Source organism: Saimiri boliviensis, chromosome 17 (genome assembly GCF_048565385.1).
Source record: "Saimiri boliviensis isolate mSaiBol1 chromosome 17, mSaiBol1.pri, whole genome shotgun sequence".
Taxonomy (NCBI): domain Eukaryota; kingdom Metazoa; phylum Chordata; class Mammalia; order Primates; family Cebidae; genus Saimiri; species Saimiri boliviensis.
The window spans coordinates 54,267,137-54,288,046 of record NC_133465.1 but is presented as its reverse complement, the minus strand read 5'-3'; the positions used below and the strand labels follow the sequence as shown (position 1 = coordinate 54,288,046).

The 20,910-nt window shown below is 52.0% G+C and overlaps 1 protein-coding gene and 1 pseudogene across 1 annotated transcript; one reads left to right on the top strand and one right to left on the bottom strand.

The window, feature by feature from the left end:
- The first annotated feature begins 715 nt into the window (after positions 1-715).
- On the top strand, positions 716-4,638 carry LOC141581756 (uncharacterized; annotated as a pseudogene).
- Positions 4,639-10,022: 5,384 nt separating this feature from the next.
- Positions 10,023-16,074, bottom strand: LOC141581755 (somatotropin-like). The gene is made up of 4 exons (XM_074388014.1): positions 16,065-16,074; positions 15,651-15,811; positions 10,482-10,646; positions 10,023-10,220 (listed from the first exon to the last, which is right to left on the bottom strand). The coding sequence occupies exons 1-4, from the start codon at positions 16,072-16,074 to the stop codon at positions 10,023-10,025; spliced, it is 534 nt and encodes a 177-aa protein (XP_074244115.1).
- Positions 16,075-20,910: the final 4,836 nt, after the last annotated feature.

The following is a 20,910-nucleotide window of genomic DNA, read 5'->3' as shown; positions in this document are numbered from 1 at the left end:
GGCAGGTTGGGAAGACAACCTGCAGGGCCTGTGGGGTCTATTGGGAACCAGGCCGCTGAAACATAATGAACTTGATCTCCCTGGGCCAGAAGAAAGCCGGCACAGCACTGCTGTCTGTTACTCACTGAGGCCACTCCACCAGATCGGTGCTCCCAGCTTGCTGGTCACAGCCCACTGGTCATCCCAGTGATGATGTGAAGGCATTTCTTCCCCAATCATCACCAGCAGCACCAAACCTAGCCCCCCAGGAGTGGGAATAAATGAAAACAAGATCAGCTATTAATTGCAGAAGCAAAAATTCCCCAAAACGAGAGAAAACAACGTCTTGGAATTACTTGTGTGCAGAAGAATTTTAAGATGAATATTCCCTAAGCGCAACTACACTTGGGAAATGAGAACAATGTAAAAATGAGTTTGAGACATAAAGAACCAGGACATTTGGGACCTGAATTAGGGCAAAGGAAGTGGAAGAGACATTTTATTTGGGTTTCCAAATGCAGTGGCAGCAGGTGCCAGATAGATAACAACGTAAGCAATGAGGACTGGATGGGAAGGGATAAATCCCAGCTGATACTCGCTTCCCTTAGGAAGATGCAACCCACAGGGCTGGGAACCAGCACCACCTGCAGAACTCACAGTCCACATTTAAGTCCCCTGCACTGGCTAAAAGGCCCTGTCATGGGGGCTCCATGTCCCAGTTGACATTGGAGGAAGGATGGTGGGGGACGCAGAAAGCTACGTGGAGCTCAGGGACCCTCCTCCATTCCCACCTGGCTCCTCCTCTCTGGTGGTGCTGGAAGGAGCAGGGGTAAGTGGTGTCTCCACCCTCCCAGTGACCCCATGTTTCTCAGAGCTGGTATCATTGATGACATCCCTCTCGGGTCCTCCCACAGGCCTGCCTGGAGAACAGCCCACAGCCCAGTGCCCTCCCAGCAGATGATGAGTCTGGGGTGCTGGTTGGGTTATGCTTCAGGAGTGGTGGCAGAAAATGAGCTCCGTCTTCTGCTCTGAAAAGAGGGAGGTGGCAGGGCCCAGCATTCACATCCTAGACCACAGGGGTGTGGGATTTTCAATGTTGGTTGGCAACCCCACTGCCAACCACTTCCAGAAGCGTTTGCTTGTTTGTTTGCTTGTGTTTCTACAGCGTCGCATGCTGGATGCCCTTAAACTCAGGGGTGGAAGATTTCAGGGCAGGAGAGGGGGTTCTTTCCTGCTCTCATCTCTGGGGGGCATCTGGTTCTTGTGACCTCCAGATGATATTGCAATAGCCCTAACCCTGGGCACCAGGAGACAGGAGGCTCAGTCCTGGCCTTCTCTGCCTTCACCTTGTCCTGCTGTGAGGTTTCCATAAAGCACCCCATGCCACTGGGCCATTCTCACCTGGGAATTGAGGGAGAACAATCTGCCCCTTATAGAAGGACAAAATGAGACAAAGGGCTGCTTGTATTGGGGGCAGGATCCCTGAACTCAGAGAAATTTAGAAGCTGAAATAACTCTATTGGATCGCAGTAACTTGGGAGGCCAAGGCAGGCAGACCACCTGAAGTCAGGAGATCAAGACCAGACTGGCCAACATGGTGAAACACCATCTTTACTAAAAATGTATAAAAATTAGCCTGGCATAGTGGCGAGTGTGTGTAATCCTAGCTACTCAGGAGGCTGAGGTGGGAGAATTCCTTAAACCTAGGAAGCAGAGGTTGCAGTGAGTCAAGATCAAGCCACTGCACTCTAGCCTGGGTGACAGAATGAGACTTCATTTCGAAGAAGAATAAGGAGAAGAATGGGAAGAAGGAGAAGAAGGACGATGAAGAGGAAGAAAAGAAGATGAAGAAGAAAGAAGGAGAAGAAGAAAGAGGAGGTGGAGAAGGAGGAAGAGCCAGCTAAAATAACTAAATGAACAGCAGCATGCTACCTGCACTGGAGAAAGAACTCTTTTTTTTTTTTTTTGAGATGGAGTTCTGCTCTGGCACCCAGGCTGGAGTGCAGTGGCACAATCTTGGCTCACTGCAAACGCTACCTCCTAGGTTCAAGGGATTCTCCCATTTCACCCTTCGGAGTAGCTGGGATTCCAGGCATGGGCCACCATGCACAGCCAATTTTTGAATTTTTGGTAGAGATGAAGTTTTGCCATGTTGACCAGTCTGCTCTTGAACTCCTGATCTCAAGTGACCCACTCACCTCAGCCTCCCAAAATGCTGGGATTACAGGTGTTAACCACCATGCCCGGCCTGGAGAAAAGACTTTGAGTGACAAAATGTGGGAAGAGCAAGCTTGTGGAGATCTGCTGCCCTGGCTGGGGTAGCTCAAGCAAGTCAGTCTCTCTGAGCCTCAGACTCTTGATCTGTGAAATGGGATGATCATAATAGCTCCTTTACAAGACAAGTGGCAGGTCAGATGTGAGAATGCACAGGCAGGCCCTTTGACACTGGATAAGCTCCATACAGATCTGGAAAGGAGGAGAAGAAAAAGCAGGAGCGGGTTCCATGACTGCATAGGGCATCCTTCAGTGTGATGTGTTCTGAGTCCCAAAGCTCGGGAGGAGACTCAAACCTTCAAGAGCTCTTCCAACTTTGAGATTCTCTGATGGATTCAGGGCAAAGTGCGGGGTTGGTTCCTTCTAGTGGTCTGTGTTAGCACTGCATCCAGCTGCCTCAGGCGGGCCCAGGAGGACTCAGGAAAAGTGGAATTCAGGACTGAATGTTGCCCAGAACCCCCAGAATCTATTGGCTGTATTGGCTCCTTTTCCCAGCACACACTCTCTCTGGTGCGTGGAGGGGAACCACGCAGGGAGGAGGAAACGGATCCGATAGAGAGTGGGAGGGGGTCCGTGTGGGTCTCGAGGACTGGCTATCATGACATCCTTGACCGCCTTCAGGTTGGCCAGCATGGCATGCTGCCAGAGGGCACCCACCTGCCCCTTAAAGAGAGGCCAGGATGTGTGGTGCCTCTGGCTGTCACTCTGTGTACAACCCTCACAGCGCTGGTGACGGTGGAAAGGGAAACATGACAAGACAGGGGGCATGATACCAGCATGTGTGGGAGAAGCTTCTAAATTACCCACTAGTACAGGCATTTCCGTGACCCTCCGTTGCCCAAACATACATAGAAACAGGTGGGGGCCAGCAGGGAGAGAGAAGGGGACAGGGTATAAAAGGGCCCGCTAGAGACCAGCTCCAGGATCCCAAGACCCAACCCCCCAAACCACGGAGAGTCCTGTGGACAGCTCACGTAGCTGCAATGGCTGCAAGTAAGGGTCCCTAAAATCGCTTTCTGCATTATATGTCCTGAGGGGAGAGGCGGGGCCCTGTAGATGGGACGGGGGCACTAATCCTCAAGTTTGAGCTTCTGAATGTCGGTATTGCCATCTAAGCCCTGATAGTTGGCCAGTCTCAGAATGTTCCTGGTCCCTGGAGGGAGAGACAAAAAAGGAACAGCCCCTGAGTAAGAGCACTGCCCTCTGGCTCTCCGGCTCCCTCCCATGCCCTCTGGTTTCTCCCTAGTCTCCCGGGCATCCCTGCTCCTGGCTTTCAACCTGCTCTGCCTGCCCTGGCTTGGAGAGGCCGGTGCCCTCAAAACAATGCCAACATCCTCACTTTATGACTATGCTGTGATACGCGCCGATCGCCTCAACCGGCTGGCCGTTGACATCTACCAGAAGTTTGTAAGCTCTTGACAAATGGATGCATGTCAGGGTTGGCAGGAAGGGGTGACTTTGCCTTGCTGGGAAGTAATGGGAGGAGACGAAAGAGCTCAGGATTGTTTTCTGAATCGAGGATGCAGGCAGATAAGCATACACTGAGTGGGGTCCCAGAAAAGGAACAATGAGAGCTGGTCACCAGCATAGATATTGATGGGCGGTCCTTCTCCTAGGAAGAAGCTCATGACACAGACGAAGAGAACGATTTCTACCGCTATAACCCCAGAACCTCTGATTGCCTCTCAGCGTCTGTCCCAATACCCACTACCCAACAGGAAACTCTGCAGAAATCTGTGAGTGACCACCCTCTCCAACAACCAGGGATGGGGAGACCTGTGGTCACAGCCCCGGGCAGCCCACCCACTGCTGGTCTTTCCCCTGCAGAACCTAGAGCTGCTCCGTATCTCCCTGATGCTCATCCAGCTGTGGCTCAAGCCCGTGCAGTCCCTCAGCAGTGCCTTTGGCAACAACCCACTGTATAGTTTCTTAGACAACTTCATCTACAAGTACCTGAAGGACCTAGAGGAAGTCATCCAAACTCTGATGGGGGTGAGGTTGGCACCAGGATTCCCCAATCCTGGGGCCCACTGGCTTCCCGAGCTGGGGGAAAGAAACGCTGCTGCTCTCTTTTTAGCAGTCAGGCCCTGACCCAAGACAACTCAGCTTATTCTTCATTTCCACTCGTGAATCCTCCAGCCCTTTCTCTACACCCTGGAGCCTTGGAGGGGCGGGAGGAGAAAGAATGACTGAGAGAGGGAGGGAACAGTGTCCAAGCGCTTGGCCTCTCCTTCTCTTCCTTCACTTTGCAGAGGCTGGATGATGGCAGCCCCCAGACTGTGGAAATCATGATGCACACCTACAACAAGGCTGACATCTACTTGCCCAGCGAAGACCCACTGATCAAGAACTACAAGCTGCTCTACTGCTTCCGGAGAGACATGAGAGAGCTTGCAAAATTCCTGCATATTGTGCAGTGCCGCTCTGTGGAGAGCAGCTGTGCCTACCAGATGCCAGGTGGCATCCCTTAGACCCCTCCCCAGTGCCTCTCCTGTCCCCGAACGGTGGCACTCCAGTGTCCACCAGCCCTATCCTAATAAAATCAAGTTGCATCATTTTGTCTGACTAAGTGCCTTCTCTAATATTAAGGGGTGTGGGGTGGAGGTATGGAGCAGGGGGCAGGTTGGGAAGATAAACTGCAGGGCCTACGGGATCTATGGGGAGCCTGGCCCCAGGGACACGAAGGACTTGACTCTTCCTGGGCCAGAAGGAAGCTGGCACATGACTGCTGTCCATTACTCACTGAGACCACTCCACCAGATCAGTGCTCCCAGCTTGCTGTTCACAGCTCACCAGTCATCCCAGTGATGACTTGAAAGCATTTCTTCCTCTCAGACCATCACCAGCACCACCAAACCTAGCCTTCCAGGAGTGAGAAAAAATTAAAACAAGACAGTCTATTAAGTGCAGTGGCAAAAATACCCCAAAACATGAGAAAACAATGTCACAGAATTCCCTGCATGCAAAATAATTTTAAGACGAATATTCCTTAAGCCGAACTACCCGTGAAAATGAGAACAATGCAAAAATGAGTTTAAAACATAGAGAACCAGAGCATTTGGGAACTGAATTAGGGCAAGGGAAGTGGAAGACACGTTTTATTGCAAGTTGTAAATGAAGGTGCCAACAGGTGCCAGATAGATAACAACATAAGCAACAAGGACCGGATGGGAAGGGATAAATCCCAGCTGATACTCGGTTCCCTTAGGAAGATGCAACACAGAGTTGTGGGAACCAGCACCACCTGCAGAACTCACATTCCACAACTAAGTCCCCTGCACTGGCTAAAAGGCCCTGTCATGGTGTCTCCATGTCCCAGTTGACATTGGAGGAAGGATGGTGGGGGACGCAGAAAGCTACGTGGAGCTCAGGGACCCTCCTCCATTCCCACCTGGCTCCTCCTCTCTGGTGGTGCTGGAAGGAGCAGGGGTAAGTGGTGTCTCCACCCTCCCAGTGACCCCATGTTTCTCAGAGCTGGTATCATTGATGACATCCCTCTCGGGTCCTCCCACAGGCCTGCCTGGAGAACAGCCCACAGCCCAGTGCCCTCCCAGCAGATGATGAGTCTGGGGTGCTGCTCAGGTTATGCTTCAGGAATGATGGCAGAAAATGAGCTCCGTCTTCTGCTCTGAAAAGGGGGAGGTGGCAGGGCCCAGCATTCACATCCCAGACCACAGGGGTGTGGGTTTTCAATATCAATTGACAACCCCACTGCCAACCACTTCTAGAAGCGTTTGCTTGTTTGCTTGCTTGTGTTTCTACAGCGTCGTGTGCTGGATGCTCTTAAACTCAAGGGTGGAAGATTTCAGGGCAGGAGAGGGGGTTCTTTCCTGCTCTCATCTCTGGGGGCATCTGATGCTTGTGACTTCCAGATGATATGGAAATAGCCCGAACCCTGGGCACCAGGAGACAGGAGGCTCAGTCCTGGCCGTCTCTGCCTTTGCTTTGTCCTGCTGTGAGGTTTCCACAAGGCACCCCGTGCCACTGGGCCATTCTCACCTGGGAATTCAGGGAGAACAATCTGCCCCTTAGAGAAGGACAAAATGAGGCAAAGCGCTGCTTGTGTTGGGGGCAGGATCCCTAAACTCAGAGAAATATAGAAGCTGAAATAACTGGGTTGGATCTTAGTACTGTGGGAGGCCAAGGCAGGCAGATCACCTGAAGTCAGGAGTTCAAGGCCAGACTGGCCAACATGGTGAAACCCCATCTTTACTAACACTGAAAAAGTACAAAAATTAGCCTGGCATAGTGAGGGGCGCCTATAATCCCAACTACTCAGGAGGCTGAGGTGGAAGGATGACTTGAATCCAGGAGGAAGAGGTTGCAGTGAGTCAAGATCATGCCACTGCCCTCTAGCCTGTGTGACAGCATGAGACTCCATTTTGAAGAATAAGGAAAAGAAGGAGAAAGAGGTGGAGGAGGAAGAGAAAGGAAGGAAGAAGAAGCAGGAGGAGGGGAAGGAAGAAGAAAGAGAAGGAGAAGAAGAGGCAGAGGAGGACAAGCAGGAGGAGGAAGAGCCAGCAGAAATAATAACAAAAGGAATAGCACCATGCTACCTGTACTGGGGAAAGGACTTTTTTCTTTCTTTCTTTCTTTTTTTTTTTTTTTTTTTTTTTTTTTTGAGATGGAGTTCTGCCCTGGCACCCAGGCTGGAGTGCAGTGGCACAATCTTGGCTCACTGCAAACTCTGCCTCCTAGGTTCAAGTGATTCTCCCATTTCAACCTTCAGAGTAGCTGGGATTACAGGCAGAGGCCACCATGCACAGTCAATTTTGTATTTTTACTAGAGATGGAGTTTTGCCATGTTGATCAGTCTGGTCTTGAACTCCTGACCTCAAATGATCAACCCACCTCAGTCTCCCAAAATGCTGGGATTACAGGTGTTAACCACCATGCCCGGCCTGGTGAAAGGACTTTGAATGACACAATGTGGGAAGAGCAAGCTTGTGGAGATCTGCCCTGGCTGGGGTAGCTCATGCAAGTCAGACTCTCTGAGCCTCAGTCTCTTGATCTGTGAAATGGGATGATCATAATAGCTCCTTCATAAAACAAGTTGCAGGTCAGATGTGAGAATGCACAGGCAGGCCCTTTGCAACTGGATAAACTCCATACAGATCTGTAAAGGAGGAGAAGAAAAAGCAGGAGCAGGTTCCACGGCTGCATAGGGCATCCTTCAGTGTGATGTGTTCTGAGTCCCAAAGCTGGGGAGGAGACTCAAACCTTCAAGAGCTCTTCCAACTTTGAGATTCTCTGATGGATTCAGAGCGATGGGAGGAAGCGCTTGTGGTTTATGTCTGTTGCTGGGATTTCTGTTTCTTGGTTTGTATCTCTGCTTCAGTCTGGGCTCTTAGTCCCCACAGAACTGCGGGAGCCCCAAGGCTCAGGGAAAGTGGAGGGCAAAGAATGTGATTGATTCCCTCTAGTGGTCGGTGTTAGCACTGCATCCAGCTGCCTCAGGCGGGCCCAGGAGGACTCAGCAAAAGTGGAATTCAGCACTGAATCTTGCCCAGAACCCCCAGAGTCCATCGGCCATGGTTGGCTTTTTTCCCAGCACACACCCTCTCTGGTGCGTAATGGGGAACCACGTGGGGAGGAGAACAGGGATAGGACAGAGAGTGGGATGGGGTCCGTGTGGGTCTCAAGAACTGGCTATGCTGACATCCTTTCTCACCTTCAGGAAAGGATGGCCAGCATGGCATGCTGCCAGAGGCGCCCACCTGCCGCTTAAATAGAGGCCGGAATGGGTGAGGCCACTTGTGTACAACCGTCACAGTGCTGGTGACGGTGGAAAGGGAAAAATGACAAGCCAGGGGGCATGATACCAGCATGTGTAGGAGAAGCTTCTAAATTATCCACTAGCACAGGCACGTCCGTGACCCTCCCTTGTAAATTGGACGGGGGCACCAATCCTCAAGGTTGGGCTTCTGAATGGGGGTATTGCCATCTAAGCCCAGATAGTTGGCCAGTCTCAGAATGTTCCTGGTCCCTGGAGGGAGAGACAGAGTAGTTTTTAGTGGATACAGGGTTTCACCATGTTGGCCAGGCTGGTCTCAACCTCCTGCCTTCAGGTGGTCCACATGCCATGGCCTCCTAAGTACTGAGATTACAGGTGTGAGTCACCTCTCCCAATCCAGTTTCTTCAACTTCTAAATTTCTCTAAGTTCAGGGATCCTGCCCGCAACACAAGCGGCCCTTCCCTCATTTTTTTCTTCCATAAGGGGCAGAATGTTCTCCCTTAATGCCCAGGTGAGAATGGCCCAGTGGCACGGGGTCCCTTGTGGAAACCTCAAGCAGAACAAGGCGAAGGCAGAGAAGGCCAGGACTGAGCCTCCTGTCTCCTGGTGCCCAGGGTTGGGGCTGTTTCAATATCATCTGAAGGTCATAAGCATCAGTGCCCCCAGAGATGAGAGCAGGAAAGAACCCCCTCTCCTGCCCTGAAATCTTCCACCCCTGAGTTTAAGGGCATTGAGCACGTGACGCTGTAGAAGCACAAGCAAACAAACAAGCAAACGCTTCTAGAAGTGGTTGGCAGTGGTGTTGCCAACCAACATTGAAAACCCACACCCCTGTGGTCTAGGATGTGAATGCTGGGCCCTGCCACCTCCCTCTTTTCAGAGCAGAAGACGGAGCTCATTTTCTGCCATCATTCCTGAAGCATAACCTGACCAGCACCCCAGACTCATCATCTGCTGGGAGGGCACTGGGCTGTGGGCTGTTCTCCAGGCAGGCCTGTGGGAGGACCCGAGAGGGATGTCATCAATGATACCAGCTCTGAGAAACATGGGGTCACTGGGAGGGTGGAGACACCACTTACCCCTGCTCCTTCCAGCACCACCAGAGAGGAGGAGCCAGGTGGAAATGGAGGAGGGTCCTTGAGCTCCACGTAGCTTTCTGCATCCCCCACCATCCTTTATCCAATGTCAACTGGGACATGGAGCCCCCATGACAGGGCCTTTCAGCCAGTGCAGGGGACTTAGATGTGGACTGTGAGTTCTGCAGGTGGTGCTGGTTCCATTGCGTCTTCCTAAGGGAAGCGAGTATCAGCTGGGATTTATCCCTTCCCATCCAGTCCTCATTGCTTACGTTGTTATCTACCTGGCACCTGTAGGCACTTCATTTACAACCCCAAATAAAATGTGTCTTCCACTTGCCTTAATTCAGATTCTAAAAGGTCTGATTCTCTATGTTTTAAACTCATTTTTGCATCGTTCTCATTTTCTAAGGGTAGTTCGGCTTAAGGATTATTCGTCTTAAAATTCTTCTGCACTCACAGAATTCCATGACATTGTTTTCTCAGATTTTGGGGGATTTTTGCCTCTGCACTTAACAACCTGTCTTGTTTTCATTTTTTCTCACTCTGCTGGGCTAGGTTTGGTAGTGCTGGTGACGGTTGGAGAGGAAAAAATGCTTTCAAGTCATCACTGGGATGACTGGTGAGCTTGACCAGCAAGCTGGGAGCACTGACCTGGTGGAGGGGTCTCAGTGAGTAACGGACAGCAGTCATGTGCCAGCTTCCTTCTGGCCCAGGAAGGGTCAAGTCCTTTATGTTTCAGGGGCCTGGCTCCCCATAGACCCCACAGCCATGCAGGTTGTCTTCCCAACCTGCCCCTCGCTCCATACCCCACCCACCCCATAATATTAGAGAAGGCACTTAGTCGGACAAAATGATGCAACTTAATTTTATTAGGATAGGGCTGGTGGACACTGGAGTGCCACCTTTCGGGGACAGGAGAGGCACTGGGGAGGGTCACAGGGATGCCAGCCGGCAGCTAGAGGCCACAGCTGCCCTCCGCAGAGCGGCACTGCACAATGCGCAGGAATGTTGCGAGCTTGTTCGTGTCTCTCCGGAAGCAGAAGAGCCGCCCGTAGTTCTTGAGCAGTGCGTCATCGTTGTGCAAGTTGATGTCAAACTTGTTGTAGGTGTGCCTGAAGATTGCCCCCGTCCGGGGGCTGCCGTCTTCCAGCTTCTGCAAAGTGAAGGAAGAGAAGGAGAGGCCAAGCGCTTGGACACTGTTCCCTCCCTCTCTCACTCATTCTTTCTCCTCCCGCCCCTTCAAGGCTTCAAGGTGTAGAGAAAGGGCTGGAGGATTCACGAGTGGAAACGAAGAATAAGCTGAGTTCTCTTGGGTCAGGGCCTGAGTGCTAAAAAGAGAGCAGCAGCGTTTCTTTCCCCCAGCTCTGGAAGCTTGTGTGGCCCCAGAATTGGGGACCCCTGGTGCCACCCTCACCCCCATCAGAGTTTGGATGACTTCCTCTAGGTCCTTCAGGTACTCATAGGTGAAGCTGTTTAAGAAACTATGCAGTGGGCTGTCGCCAAAGGCACTGCTGAGGAACTGCACGGGCTTGAACCACAGCTGGATGAGCAGCAGGGAGATGCGGAGCCGCTCTAGGTTCTGCAGGGGAAGGACCGGCAGTGGGTGGGCTGCCCGGGAAATCTGACCGCAGGCCTCGCCATCCCTGGCTGGGGAGAGGGTGGCCACTCACAGATTTCTGCAGAGCTTCCTCTTTGTTATTGGGTGTTGGGACAGACACTGAGAAGCAAACGGAGGTCCTGGCTTATGCCGGAAGAAATCCTTCTGTTCCTTCGGGCTACGAGCGTCTTCCTAGGAGAAGGACCGCCCATCAATATCTATGCTGGTGACCAGCTCCCATTGTTCCTTTTCTGGGACCCCACTCAGTGTATGCTCATCTGCCTGCATCTTTGATTGAGAAAACAATCCTTCTTTTCAATTACAGCTAGGTGAGCTGTCCACAGGACTCTCTGTGGTTTGGGGAGTTGGGTCTTGGGATCCTGGAGCTGGTCTCTCGTGGGTCCTTTTATACCCTGTCCCCTTCTCTCTCCCTGCTGGCCCCCACCTCTTTCTATGTATGTGTGGGCAAGGGAGGGTCACAGACATGCCTGTGCTAGTGGATAATTTAGAAGCTTCTCCCACACATGCTGGTATCATGCCCCCTGGCTTGTCATTTTTCCCTTTCCAGCGTCACCAGCGCAGTGAGAGTTGTACACAAGAGGCATCAGTCATTCTGGCCTCTCTTTAAGGGGCAGGTGGGTGCCATCTGGCAGCATGCCATGCTGGTCAACCTGAAGGCGGGAAAGGATGTCAGGATAGCCAATCGTTGAGACCCACACGGACCCCATCCCACTCTCTATCCTATCCCTTTCCTCCTCACCGTGTGGTTCCCCTCTACCCACCAGAGAGGGTGTGTGCTGGGAAAAAAAGCCAACCACAGCCGATAGATGCTAGGGGTTCTGGGCAAGATTCAGTGCTGAATTCCACTTTTGCTGAGTCCTCCTGGGCCCACCTGAGGCAGCTGGATGCAGTGCTAACATCGACCACTAGAGGGAATCAATCACATTCTTTGCCCCCGACTTTCCCTGAGCCTTGGGGCTCCCGCAGTTCTGTGGGAACAAAGAATTCAGACTCAAGCAGAGATACAAACCAAGAAACAGAAATCCCGGCAACAGACATAAACCACAAGAGCTTCCTCCCATCGCCCTGAATCCATCAGAGAATCTCAAAGTTGGAAGAGCTCTTGAAGGTTTGAGTCTCCTCCCGAGCTTTGGGACTCAGAACACATCACACTGAAGGATGCCCTATGCAGCCGTGGAAACGGCTCCTGCTTTTTCTTCTGCTCCTTTCCAGAGCTGTATGGAGTTTATCCAGTGTCAAAGGGCCTGCCTGTGCATTCTCACATGTGGCCTGCCACTTGTTTTATGAAGGAGCTATTATGATCATCCCATTTCACAGATCAAGAGATTGTGGCTCAGAGAGACTGACTTGCATGAGCTACCCCAGCCAGGGCAGCACATCTCCACAAGCTTGCTCTTCCCACATTGTGTCATTCAAAGTCCTTTCTCCAGGCCGGGCATGGTGGTTAACACCTGTAATCCCAGCATTTTGGGATACGGAGGTGGGTGGATCATTTGAGGTCAGGAGTTCAAGAGCAGACTGATCAACATGACAAAGCTCCATCCCTAGTAAAAATACAAAAATTGACTGTGCATGGTGGCCTCTGCCTGTAATCCCAGCTACTCTGAAGGTTGAAATGGGAGAATTACTTGAACCTAGGAGGCAGAGTTTGCAGTGAGCCAAGATTGTGCCACTGCACTCCAGCCTGGGTGCCAGAGCAGAACTCCATCTCAAAAACAAAAGAAAGAAAGAAAGAAAGAAAAAAGTCCTTTCCCCAGTGCAGATAGCATGGTGCTATTCCTTTAGTTATTTCTGCTGGCTCTTCCTTCCCCTCCTCCTCCTCCTCGTCCTCCTCTTCCATTTCTTTTCCTTCTGTTTCTTCTTCCTTCCCCTCCTCCTGCTTCTTCTTCCTTCCTTTCTCTTCCACCTCCTCCTCCTTCTCCTTCTTTTCCTTATTCTTCAAAATGGAGTCTCATGCTGTCACCCAGGCTAGAGGGCAGTGGCATGATCTTGACTCACTGCAACCTCTGCCTCCTGGATTCAAAGCATCCTTCCACCTCAGCCTCCTGAGTAGTTGGGATTACAGGCGCCCCTCACTATGCCAGGCTAATTTTTGTACTTTTTCAGTGTTAGTAAAGATGGGGTTTCACCATGTTGGCCAGTCTGGCCTTGATCTCCTGACTTCAGGTGATCTGCCTGCCTTGGCCTCCGAAAGTACTGAGATCAGACCCAGTTATTTCAACTTCTAAATTTCTCTGAGTTCAGGGATCCGGCCCCCAACACAGGCAGCCCTTTGCCTCATTTTGTCATTCTCTAAGGGGCAGATTGTTCTCCCTCAATTCCCAGGTGAGAATGGCCCAGTGGCACGGGGTCCCTTGTGGAAACCTCGCAGCAGGACAAGGCGAAGGCAGAGACGGCCAGGACTGAGCCTCCTGTCTCCTGGTGCTCAGCGTTGGGGCTGTTTCAGTATCATCTGGAGGTCACAAGCATCAGATGCCCCCAGAGATGAGAGCAGGAAAGAACCCCCTCTCCTGCCCTGAAATCTTCCACCCCTGAGTTTAAGGGCTTTGAGCATGTGACGCTGTAGAAACACAAGCAAACAAACAAGCAAACGCTTCTAGAAGTGGTTGGCAGTGGGGTTGTCAACCAACATTGAAAACCCACACCCCTGTGGTCTAGGATGTGAATGCTGGGCCCTGCCACCTCCCCCTTTTCAGAGCAAAGATGGAGCTCATTTTGTCCTGTCATTCCTGAAGCATAACCCGACCAGCACCCCAGACTCATCATCTGCTGGGAGGGCACTGGGCTGTGGGCTGTTCTCCAGGCAGGCCTGTGGGAGGACCCGAGAGGGATGTCATCAATGATACCAGCTCTGAGAAACATGGGGTCACTGGGAGGGTGGAGACACCACTTACCCCTGCTCCTTCCAGCACCACCAGAGAGGAGGAGCCAGGTGGGAATGAAGGAGGGTCCCAGAGCTCCCCGTAGCTTTCTGTGTCTCCCACCACCCTTCCTGCAATGTCAACTGTGACATGGAGTCCCCATGACAGGGCCTTTTAGCCGGTGCTGGGGACTTAGAGGTGGACTGTGAGTTCTGCAGGTGGTGCTGGTTCCCACAACTCTGTGTTGCATGCTGCTCCGGGAAGTGAGTATCAGCTGGGATTTATCCCTCCCATGCAGCCCCCACTGCCTCTGTTGTTATCTATCTGTTTCCTTTTTGCTGATGGTTGTTGGGATAGACTGTGAGAAGGAGAGGGAGGTCTGGGGGCTGTGGCACCTGCTGGCACTGCATTTGGAAATCCAAATAAAATATCTCTTCGACTTTCTTGCCCTAATTCGGATCCCAAATGCTCTGGTTCTGTATGTCTCAAACTCATTTTTGCATCGTTCTCATTTTCCAAGGGTAGTTGGCCTTAAGGAATATTTGTCTTAAGATTTTCTGCACACATGGGATTCTATGACATTTTTTCCTCATATTTTGGCAATTTTTGCCTCTGCACTTAACAGCCTGTCTTGTTTTCATTTCTTCTCACTCTGCTGGGCTAGGTTTGGTGGTGTTGGTGACGGTTGGAGAGGAAAAAATGCTTTCAAGTCATCACTGGGATGACTGGTGAGCTTGACCAGCAAGCTGGGAGCACTGACCTGGTGGAGTGGTCTCAGTGAGTAATGGACAGCAGTCATGTGCCAGGTTCCTTCTGGCCCAGGAAGGGTCAAGTCCTTTATGTTTCAGGGGCCTGGCTCCCCATAGACCCCACAGCCATGCAGGTTGTCTTCCCAACCTGCCCCTCGCTCCATACCCCATCCACCCCATAATATTAGAGAAGGCACTTAGTCGGACAAAATGATGCAACCTAATTTTATTAGGATAGAGCTGGTGGACACTGGAGTGCCACCTTTTGGGGCCAGGAGACGCATTGGGGAGGGGTCTCAGGATTGCCACGCGGCAGCTAGAGGCTACAGCGGTCCTTCAGAGAGCGGCACTGCACAATTCGCAGGAATGTTGCGAGCTTGTTCATGTCTCTCTGGAAGCAGTAGAGGAGCCCGTAGTTCTCGAGCAGTGCGTCAGTGTTGTCAGTGTTTTCAGCCTTGTCGGTCTGCCCGTAGATCTTCCCAGCCCGGGGGCTGCCGTCGTCCAGCCTCTGCAAAGTGAAGGAAGAGAAGGAGAGGCCAAGCGCTTGGACACTGTTCCCTCCCTCTCTCACTCATTCTTTCTCCTCCCGCCCCTCCAAGGCTCCAGGGTGTAGAGAAAGGGCTGGAGGATTCACGAGTGGAAATGAAGAATAAGCCGAGTTCTCTTGGTCAGGGCCTGAGTGCTAAAAAGAGAGCAGCAGCGTTTCTTTCCCCCAGCTCGGGAAGCCAGTGGGGCCCCACGATTGGGGACTCCTGGTTCCACCCTCACCAGCATCATAACTGGGATGGCTGCCTCTAGCTCCTTCAGGTACTCATAGATGAAGTTGTCTAAGAATCTATGCAGTGGGCTGCTGCCAACAAAGGCACTGCTGAGGGACTGCACGGGCTTGAGCCACATCTGGATGAGCAGCAGGGAGATGCGGAGCAGGTCTAGGTTCTGCAGGGGAAAGACCGTCAGTGGGTGGGCTGCCCGGGGCTGTGACCACAGGCCTCCCCCATCCCTGCCTGGGGAGAGGGTGGCCACTCACAGATTCCTGCAGAGTTTCCTCTTTATCAGTGGGTGTTGGAACACACGATGAGAAGCAAACGCAGGTCCTGGCTTTATGCCGGTAGAAATTCTTCTGTTCCTCGGGGCTACGAGCGTCTTCCTAGGAGAAGGACCGCCCATCAATATCTATGCTGGTGACCAGCTCCCATTGTTCCTCTGTTTCGACCTCACTCAGTGTATGCTCATCTGCCTGCATCTTCTATTCAGAAAACAATCCTGAGCTCCTTCGTCTCCTCCTATTACTTCCCAGCAAGGCAGAGTCGTCCCTCTTGCCAACCCCGACATGCATCCATTTGTCAAGAGCTTACAAACTTCTGGTAGATGTCAACGGCCAGCTGGTTGAGGCGATGGGCGCGCATGACAACATAGTCATAAAGTGGGGATACGTGCATTGTTGAGAAGTCACCAGCCTCTCCAAGCCAGGGCAGGCAGAGCAGGGTGAAAGCCAGGAGCAGGGATGCCCAGGAGACTAGGGAGCAACCAGAGGGCATGGGAGGCAGCCGGAGAGCCAGAGGGCAGTGCTCTTGCTCAGGGGCTGTTCCTTTTTTGTCTCTCCCTCCAGGGACCAGGAACATTCTGAGACTGGCCAACTCTCTGGGCTTAGATGGCAATACCCACATTCAGAAGCCCAAACCGGAAGATTTGTGCCCCCGTCCCATCTACAGGGCCCCGCCTCTCCCCTCAGGACATATAATGCAGAAAGGGATTTTAGGGACCCTTACCTGCAGCCATTGCAGCTAGGTGAGCTGTCCACAGGACTCTCCGTGGTTTGGGGAGTTGGGTCTTGGGATCCTGGAGCTGGTCTCTTGTGGGCCCTTTTATACCCTGTCCCCTTCTCTCTCCCTGCTGGCCCCCACCTGTTTCTATGTATGTTTGGGCAACGGAGGGTCACGGACGTGCCTGTGCTAGTGGGTAATTTAGAAGCTTCTCTCACACATGCTGGTATCATGCCCCCTGGCTTGTCATGTTTCCCTTTCCACCGTCACCAGCGCTGTGAGGGTTGTACACAGAGTGCCAGCCAGAGGCACCACCCATCCTGGCCTCTCTTTAAGGGGCAGGTGGGTGCCCTCTGGCAGCATGCCATGCTGGCCAACCTGAAGGCGGTCAATGATGTCAGCATAGCCAGTCCTTGAGACCCACACGGACCCCCTCCCACTCTCTATCCTATCACTTTCCTCCTCCCTGCGTGGTTCCCCTCTACCCACTAGAGAGAGTGTGTGCTGGGAAAAGGAGCCAATACAGCCAATAGATTCTGAATTCCACTTCTGCTGAGTCCTCCTGGGCCTGCCTGAGGCAGCTGGATGCAGTGCTGACACCGACCACTAGAGGGAATCAATCACATTCTTTGCCCTCCACGTTCCCTGAGCCTTGGGGCTCCCGCAGTTCTGTGGGAACAAAGAACCCAGACGGAGGCAGATACAAACCAAGAAACAGAAATCCCGGCAACAGACATAAACCACAAGCGCTTCCTCCCATCGCCCTGAATCCATCAGAGAATCTCAAAGTTGGAAGAGCTCTTGAAGGTTTGAGTCTCCTCCCGAGCTTTGGGACTCAGAACACATCACACTGAAGGATGCCCTATGCAGCCGTGGAACCCGCTCCTGCTTTTTCTCCTCCTTTGCAGATCTCAATGGAGTTTATGGGGTTGCAAAGGGCCTGTCTGTGCATTCTCACATCTGACCTGCCACTTGTCTTGTGAAGGAGCTCTTATGATCATCCCATTTCACAGATCAAGAGTCTCAGGCTCAGAGAGACTGACTTGCATGAGCTACCCCAGCCAGGGCAGCAGAACTCCACAAGCTTGCTCTTCCCACATTGTGTCATTCAAAGTCCTTTCTCCAGCCTGGGCATGGTGGTTAATACCTGTAATCCAAGCATTTTGGGAGACTGAGGTGAGTGGATCACTTGGGGTCAGGAGTTCAAGACCAGACTGGTCAACATGGCAAAACTGTATCTCTACTAAAAATACACACATTGCTGTGCATGGTGGCCCGTGCCTGTAATCCCAGCTACTCCGAAGGGTGAAATGGGAGAATCTTTGAATCTAGCAGGCAGAGTTTGCAGTGAGCCAATATTGTGCCACTGCACTCCAGCCTGGGTGCCAGAGCAGAACTCCATCTCAAAAGAAAGAAAGAAAGAAAGAAAGAAAGAAAGAAAGAAAGAAAGAAAGAAAGAAAGAAAGAAAGAAAGAAAGAAAGAAAGAAAGAAAGAAAGAAAAAAGTCCTTTCCCCAGTGCAGGTGGCATGGTGCTATTCCTTTAGTTATTTCTGCTGGCTCTTGTTCATCCTCCTCCTCATACTCTTCCTCTTCTTCTCCTTCTCCTTCTTCTTCCTCCTCTTCCTTCTGCTTCTTCTCCTCCTTCTTCCAAACGAAGTCTCATTGTGTCACCAAGGCTAGAGTTCAGTGGCATGATCTTCACTCACTGCAACCTCTGCCTCCTGCAATCAAGGTTTCAACAACCTCCGCCTCTTGAGTAGTTCAGATTATACGCTCCTACCACTATGCCAGGCGAATTTTTATACTTTTTTTTTAGTAAAGATGGGGTTTCATCATGTTGGCCAGTCTGGCCTTGAATTCCTGACTTCAGGTGATCTGCCTGCCTTGGCCTCCCAAAGTACTGAGATCCAACCCAGTTATTTCAGCTTCTAAATTTCTCTGAGTTCAGGGATCCTGCCCCCAACACAAGCAGCGCTTTGCCTCATTTTGTCATTCTCTAAGGGGCAGAATGTTCTCCCTCAATTCCCAGGTGAGAATGGCCCAGTGGCACGGGATGCCTTGTGGAAACCTCGCAGCAGGACAAGGCGAAGGCAGAGAAGGCCAGGACTGAGCCTCCTGTCTCCTGGTGCCCAGGGTTTCAATATCATCTGGAGGTCACAAGCATCAGATGCCCCCACAGATGAGAACAGGAAAGAACCCCCTCTCCTGCCCTGAAATCTTCCACCCCTGAGTTTAAGGGCATCTAGCATGAGACACTGTAGAAGCACAAGCAAGCAAACAAGCAAACGCTTCTAGAAGTGGTTGGCAGTGGGGTTGCCAAGCAACATTGAAAACCCACATCCCTGTGGTCTAGGATGTGAATGCTGGGCCCTGCCACCTCCCCCTTTACGGAGTAGAAGACGGAGCTCATTTTCTGCCGTCATTCCTGAAGCACAACCCGACCAGCACCCCAGACTCATCATCTGCTGGGAGGGCACTGGGCTGTGGGCTCTTCTCCAGGCAGGCCTGTGGGAGGACCCGAGAGGGATGTCATCAATGATACCAGCTCTGAGAAACATGGGGTCACTGGGAGGGTGGAGACACCACTTACCCCTGCTCCTTCCAGCACCACCAGAGAGGAGGAGCCAGGTGGGAATGGAGGAGGGTCCCTGAGCTCCACGTAGCTTTCTGCGTCCCCCACCATCCTTCCTCCAATGTCAACCGGGACATGGAGCCCCCATGACAGGGCCTTTTAGCCAGTGCAGGGGACTTAGATGTGGACTGTGAGTTCTGCAGGTGGTGCTGGTTCCCACAACTCTGTGTTGCATCCCGCTACGGGAAGTGAGTATCAGCTGGGATTTATCCCTCCCATCCAGCCTCCACTGCCTTTGTTGTTATATGTCTGAGTTTCGTTTTTGCTGGTGGTTGTTGCGATAGACTGTGAGAAGGAGAGGGAGGTCTGGGGGCTGTGGCACCTGCTGGCACTGCATTTGGAAATCCAAATAAAATGTCTCTTCCACTTTCTTACCCTAATTCAGATCCCAAATGCTCTCGTTCTGTATGTCTCAAAGTCATTTTTGCATTGTTCTCATTTCCCAAGCGTAGTTGCGGTTAAGGAATATTTATCTTAAAATTCTTCTGCACACAAGTAATTCCAAGACATTGTTTTCTCACTTTTTAGGGAATTTTTGCTTCTGCACTTAATAGCCTGTCCTGTTTTCATTGATTCCCACTCCTGGGGGGCTAGGTTTGGTGCTGCTGGTGATGGATGGGGAAGAAATGCCTTCACATCATCACTGGGATGACCAGTGGGCTGTGACCAGCAAGCTGGGAGCACTGACCTGGTGGAGTGGCCTCAGTGAATAACAGACAGCAGTGCTGTGCCGGCTTTCTTCTAGCCAGGAAGATCAAGTTCATTATGTTTCAGCGGCCTGGTTCCCAATAGACCCCACAGGCCCTGCAGGTTGTCTTCCCAACCTGCCCCTTGCTCCATACCCCACCCCACCCCATAATATTAGAGAGGAACATCTAGTCAGACAAAATGATGCAACTTAATATTATTAGGACAGGGTTGGTGGACACTGGAGTGCCACCTTCTGGGGCCAGGAGAGGCAATAGGAAGGGGTCACAGGGATGCCACCCAGTAGCTAGAAGCCACAGCTGCCCTTCACAAAGCGGCACTGCGCAATGCGCAGGAACGTCTCGACCTTGTCCATGTCCTTCCGGAAGTAGTAGAGCAGCCCGTAGTTCTTGAGCAATGCGTCATCATTCTGCGAATTTCTGTCAAATTTCCTGTAGGTCTGCCTGAAGATCTCCCCAGTCTGGGGGCTGCCATCTTCCAGCTTCTGCAAAGGTCACCCTCAGGGACCAGGAACATTCTGAGATTGGCCAAATATCTGGGCTTAGATGGTGATACTCACGTTCAGAAGCGCCAAATCTGAGGGTTAGTGCCCCCGTCCCATCTACAGGGCACCGCCTCTCCCTCAGGACATATAATGCCGAAAGGGATTTTAGGGACCCTTACCTGCAGCCATTGCAGCGAGATGAGCTGTCCACAGGACTCTCCGTGGTTTGGGGAGTTGGGCCTTGGGATCCTGGAATTGGTCTCTCGTGGACCCTTTTATACTCTCGCCCCTTCTCTCTGCCCGCTGCCCCCCACCTGTTTCTATGCACGTTCATGCAAGGGGGGCCACGGACGTGCCTGTGCTAATGGATAATTTAGAAGTTACTCCTATACATGCTGGTATCATGCCCCCTGGCTTGTCTTCTTTCCCTTCCCACCGTCACCAGCGCTGTCAGGGTTGTGTACAGAGTGTCAGCCAGAGGCACCAGCCATCCTGGCCTCTCTTTAAGGGACAGGTAGGTATCCTCTGGCAGAATGTCATGGTGGCCAACCTGAAGGCGGTCAAGGATGTCAGGATAGCCAGTCCTGGAGACCCACACGGACCCCATCCCACTCTCTGTCCTATCCCTTTCCTCTCCCCGCATGGTTCCCGTCCTCCCTGCAGAGAGAGTGTGTGCTGGGAAAAGGGGCCAACCACAGCCAATAGATTCTGGGGGTTCCGGGCATGATTCAGACCTGAATTCCACTTTTGCTGAGTCCTGGGCCCACCTGAGGCAGCTGGATGCAGTGCTAACATTGACCACTAGAAGGAACCAACCCCATTCTTGGCCCTCCTCTTCCTGAGCATTGGGGCTCCTGCAGGTCGGTGGGTAGGAAGAACCCAGACTCAGGGTATTACCCCAGCTCCTTGGACCTGCAGCAGAGATACAAACCAAGAAACAGAAATCCCAGCAACAGACATGAAACACAAGCGCTTCCTCCCATAGCCCTGAAACCATCAGAGAATCTCAAAGGTGCAAGAGCTCTTG